At 44.9% G+C, this 5,075-nt stretch overlaps 1 protein-coding gene across 2 annotated transcripts in view; it reads left to right on the plus strand.

Annotated features, from left to right (window-relative positions):
• The window catches only part of LOC104863867 (serine/threonine-protein kinase Sgk1), a 6,996-nt gene extending 2,200 nt beyond the window's left edge, over window positions 1-4,796 (plus strand). The window contains exons 1-12 of one of the 2 annotated variants that reach the window (XM_010626533.3): window positions 103-253; window positions 404-479; window positions 949-1,024; window positions 1,410-1,514; window positions 1,620-1,703; window positions 1,827-1,958; window positions 2,216-2,328; window positions 2,665-2,788; window positions 3,206-3,301; window positions 3,755-3,910; window positions 4,016-4,105; window positions 4,493-4,796. In XM_010626533.3, coding sequence (XP_010624835.1) covers window positions 178-253; window positions 404-479; window positions 949-1,024; window positions 1,410-1,514; window positions 1,620-1,703; window positions 1,827-1,958; window positions 2,216-2,328; window positions 2,665-2,788; window positions 3,206-3,301; window positions 3,755-3,910; window positions 4,016-4,105; window positions 4,493-4,660 — 1,296 coding nt within the window. In that variant the 5' untranslated portion in view covers window positions 103-177 and the 3' untranslated portion in view covers window positions 4,661-4,796. Of the gene's footprint in view, window positions 1-102; window positions 254-403; window positions 480-948; window positions 1,025-1,409; window positions 1,515-1,619; window positions 1,704-1,826; window positions 1,959-2,215; window positions 2,329-2,664; window positions 2,789-3,205; window positions 3,302-3,754; window positions 3,911-4,015; window positions 4,106-4,492 lie in introns of those variants that run through there. The other variant, XM_010626534.2, reaches the window with a different exon arrangement.
• The last annotated feature ends 279 nt before the right edge of the window (window positions 4,797-5,075 follow it).

The raw sequence follows: 5,075 nt of genomic DNA on the forward strand, positions 1-5,075 counted from the left end.
GGGGGCCCAGGGGGCGGGGCTTCCCCGCGCCGCTTCCTCGTGGTACACAGGCCCCGCCCACTTCCCCGTCCCCTGGGCGGTGCAGGGTTTATAAAGCCGAGCGCCGGCGCAGCAGCTGCGCAGAGTTGACCAAGCTGGTCCCGCGTCCTCGGTTCCTGTTGTGTTCAGTTCTTGACGATGACGGTGAAAACCGAGGCTGCAAGAGGCACTGTCACTTACTCCAGAATGAGGGGAATGGTAGCGATCCTCATCGGTGAGTGCAGTAAAGAGACCTGATTCTGGAGTACGCGAAGTGAAAACGTTTTGAAGGTCCCCAGACCAGATTAGTGAGTGTGGCGTGGCGTTGGACGTTATGAAGCCGTCTAAACCTTTCTTTTTCCCCCCCTCTAATCTTTATTCACAGCTTTCATGAAACAGAGGAGAATGGGCCTCAACGACTTTATTCAGAAGATTGCCAATAACTCCTATGCATGCAAACAGTAAGTTCGGGGCTTGGGGGCATTAAAGGAAATAAAGATAGTGTAGATCGAATTTACCACTCGCAAAGACTTATTCTCATCACCGTGTTCATCGGCAAACCCAATACTTCCCCTGGGATTGGGTAGAAGAAATCTCTTCTCTCCTTAAGGTCTAACGTTTAAGTTTTAAACTTAATTTTAAATTTTAAAAATTAAAATGACTTTGTGGATTGAAACTGTCTTGGAAATGTAAGATAATTTTTTCTAAATGTGAACCTAATTCAACACTCTTTGTGCAGTAACAACCCAAATTTCTATATTTAACTGGGTTGTCATTTAACTTATATTTTCTTTAAATAATTTACTTGGGTGTTTTCAATATATATGCTGAATTTTCCGCGAACGCGTAAGTCAAAAATCCTCTATTTATCTCGGTGTGCCCCCTAGTGGTGAGTTCAGAATTTTAAAATGATTCCTTTATTTTCTGCAGCCCTGAAGTTCAGTCCATTTTGAAAATCTCCCAACCTCAGGAACCTGAGCTTATGAATGCCAACCCCTCTCCTCCAGTAAGTACTCTACCTGTGATGCATCTGTACAGGAAAATTATTACTGAATCCGTATTTCTACATCGACGGATTAAAATAGCATTTCTAGAAATGAGTATCAAGGCAGGAATGCTGCACTAGTTCATAACAAGTGACATGTGTATTTAACTTTTGAGTCAGTGGAGTATAAATGCATACTTCATAGAACTTACCTGTTTGCAACATGGTTGTGTGCAGTTTCCATTTTAAACAGTGATATGCATAGGTGAAAAATCATTTTGAATGTGTTTGTGTTTGGTGATTTGTCTCAGTCATATGTAGGTATAATCTTTTACACTGCCTGTGCTTTATTATAGAAGTCTCTCTTTGAAGTAATGACATTAATGGAGAATGTTTTCTTTTCTAGCCAAGTCCTTCTCAGCAAATCAATCTTGGTCCGTCATCCAACCCTCATGCTAAACCATCTGACTTTCACTTCTTGAAAGTGATTGGGAAAGGCAGTTTTGGAAAGGTAATTTCAAATGCAGAGACTTTGTCAGCATACTCTTTCATGCATTGATGATTTTACATTCTCATTGGATGAGGATAGAAAAATAATTTTTAATTGAAACTACAGGTTCTTCTAGCAAGACACAAGGCAGAAGAAGCATTCTATGCAGTCAAAGTTTTGCAGAAGAAAGCGATCTTGAAGAAGAAAGAGGTATGAATGTGATGCCCCTCGTTCGTGGCTTGGGGTCAGAGGGGGATGCTCACTGAATTTTTACCTCGGAATTCGGGTGGCAAGTTGAAATTCGCCATTGAGTCTTCCTTGTCTTTCTCGTAGGAGAAGCACATCATGTCAGAACGCAACGTTCTACTGAAGAATGTGAAACACCCCTTCCTGGTGGGCCTTCACTTCTCTTTCCAGACTGCCGACAAACTGTATTTTGTCCTCGACTACATTAATGGTGGAGAGGTGAGCCAGTGTGGGTAGATGCCAGGCCTTGGGGTCTCTGCTAACTAAGTCTGTTTGCTTTTAGAGATACTTAGTTTAAAGCCACTGGGGTGTGTGTGGAGAGGTTACCAAAATTAGCATTTCCTTTAACTTGCCAGCTTTCAAATAGTTAAGGGATTATTTAGAGCCACTTCCTGCAATTGTTCTCTTTAGCAATATATGTCAGGAGTGATTCAGTGCTTTGGCAGCCCAAACTGACTTTGTTCTGTCTTCTGCAGTTGTTCTACCACCTCCAGAGGGAGCGCTGCTTCCTAGAACCACGGGCGCGTTTCTATGCTGCTGAAATAGCCAGTGCCTTGGGTTACCTTCATTCTCTGAACATCGTGTATAGGTGAGTCAAAGCGCTCATACCACTGCCTTCCTGGGCAGGGAGGAGCATAGCCGCAGTCTTTGGAGACTTAAAGTAATTGGTGTTTCTGTGCAATGTGGTCACTAAAAACCCAGCGTCCCAGCATATGAGCTGTCTTAACCCCATGCCACTGGGAAGCAAGCCAACTAGGTTTGTGCCTAATACAGATGAGCAGAATGAGGATTCTTTTTCTTTAAATTCACTATATAGCTGCAATACATTCAAATACTTCTGATACCCTAGGCAGTGATCTTTGTGGAGGGTGTCTTCTGTTCTTGGTGAATGAAATTAATATGCAATGATTTTTTTTTTTAACAGAGACTTAAAACCAGAGAATATTTTGCTAGACTCCCAGGGACACATTGTCCTCACTGACTTTGGGCTCTGCAAGGAAAACATTGAACACAATGGCACAACATCCACCTTCTGTGGCACACCTGAGGTAGGAGCTCTTGATTTGCTTCCAGGCCTGCCCCCCCACACCCCAGGTGGGCAGTAGTACTTTTAATGCCGAAAGAGTAAACTCTTAAGAAAGTTCATAGTACAATTCCGCACAAGCAAACTTTTGTTTGCTGCAACATGGGAAATGTTAAGGCCTTCTAGTGCTTGAAATAAAATTAGCCACTGGTAAGATCAGTGTCATAAAAAAGGGTCCCTGGTTGTTTCCTTAATATCAGTACATGTAAGGAGTCAGTCAGTCAACCTCAAAAAGTACAGAGGTTTTACTGGAAAATAATCTAAAGAAGTAGACCCTCCAGGTTGAGTCCAGGCCCTCCTTAGCCTTTCAGAGTGCATGCCTGGCCTTGGGATTGCTTGGATTTGCTGATTCTAAATGCTTTCTTCCTGCTGTGTCTTTCAGTATCTCGCACCTGAGGTGCTTCATAAGCAGCCTTACGACAGAACCGTGGACTGGTGGTGCCTGGGCGCCGTCTTGTATGAGATGCTATACGGCCTGGTGAGTGGCACACAGGGACCCGGGGACACTGCCCCTGCCTCTGTGACACTGGGACATTGACCCCTAGAGATGAGGTAGCTGGGCGCAGCCAACACGCAGGCCTGTCCATGGGGCTCGCTCTCACCAGTAAGCTCATCAAAAGCTGCTAAGAAGCCAAAGCCAGTCAGATATTTTAGAGGCGTAATTTATCTTGTAGATTTTTCTGGGTTTTCCCCCCATTTCACTTTTCATTTGTATGTTAGTGAAAAAACCATAGATTATTAGCCTAGGCTGCCACCCCCCCCATTCATAAAGGTTGCAAAAATAAACATTTAAAAATCAAAGGCAAAGAAAAAGGGCAGAGAAAGACTATCTCCAGTCCAGTTAAACACTGTATATTGCAGTTTAAGGTTGGTAATATGTGCTCTGCAAAACTTGCAATGAATTGTGAAGTCATCTCCCCTCTTCTTTCAGCCTCCTTTTTATAGCCGAAACACAGCTGAGATGTATGACAACATCCTGAACAAACCCCTCCAGTTGAAGCCAAATATTACAAACTCTGCGCGACACCTCCTGGAGGGGCTTCTGCAGAAGGACAGGACAAAGAGACTCGGAGCCAAGGATGACTTTGTGAGTGGCGCCTTCCTGTTTCCTGGGCCTCTGGGTCACACAATAGGACCGCACTGCCTTTACCAGTCGTTGCCCTTTCTACATTCATCTGTTTCTTCTCAACAGATGGAGCTTAAGAGTCACATCTTCTTCTCCCTAATTAACTGGGATGATCTCATTAATAAGAAGATTATGCCCCCTTTTAACCCAAATGTGGTGAGTATCTGCCTCTTAAATATAGTGAGGCACAAAGTGCATTTCGTGAGTCAGGAATGTGGTTGGTGGGACTTCAAGGAATAAATTGGCAGGTGTTTTATCCACAGACTCACTGTTTCCAAGAGAAAGAGTAGAAGTTTGTCCCTACAAAAGTCACATAATGTTGTGAACATATCTTGTACCAAGAGGCACAAAGTGAACTTTGCCATTTATTCGAATCATATGTGGCCCTTGAGCTTTTGTGCTTGAAAGTGGGGAGGCTATGAGAGTTTGCGTACAGATAGCATCCTAAAGAGATGAGTTCTAGCTTTGGAAGCCTAAAGGCTTCCCTGTCACTGTACCCAAAAGCATTTTTGACTCCGAGCGTATTTTCTCCTCCGGTCATAGAGCGGACCCAGTGACCTGCGGCACTTCGATCCCGAGTTCACTGAAGAGCCTGTCCCCAACTCGATTGGCAGGTCCCCCGACAGCATCCTCATCACGGCCAGCGTGAAGGAGGCAGCCGAGGCATTCCTGGGCTTCTCCTACGCACCTCCCATGGACCCCTTCCTCTGAGCAGTCTTAGGGGCGGCTGTGAAGGATCGGATCGTATGTGTGTCTGCAGATGTTTTAGTTAGCCTTTTGGCGGAGCTGCCAGCTGACAGGACATCGTTGGAAAGAGAATTTGCACATCTCTGGAAGCTCGGCAGCCCTGTCTGTTGTACACTGTTTGCCGGAAGCTTGTCGAAGAGCACGTCCTCCTCTCGGTGAGCTGACGAGGTTTTCATTTTTATCCTTCCTCCCAACCTGGTGCTATCTCTGAACTGAGCGTTAGAGCGCTGTCCCAGATAGGTGTGATAGTCTCAGGAGAAGGGAGACCTGGTCTGAGAAGGATCTTGCGCAGGTCTGTCTGGGCTGTGATGACAAATATTCTGAAATGTGCCTTTTCTGATGAGATCGCGTTAGCTCCAAAGCTTTTCCTATCGCAGAG

This window comes from Fukomys damarensis, unplaced genomic scaffold, assembly GCF_012274545.1.
Source record: "Fukomys damarensis isolate Sample0158 unplaced genomic scaffold, DMR_v1.0_HiC HiC_scaffold_14, whole genome shotgun sequence".
NCBI classification, from domain to species: Eukaryota; Metazoa; Chordata; class Mammalia; order Rodentia; family Bathyergidae; genus Fukomys; species Fukomys damarensis.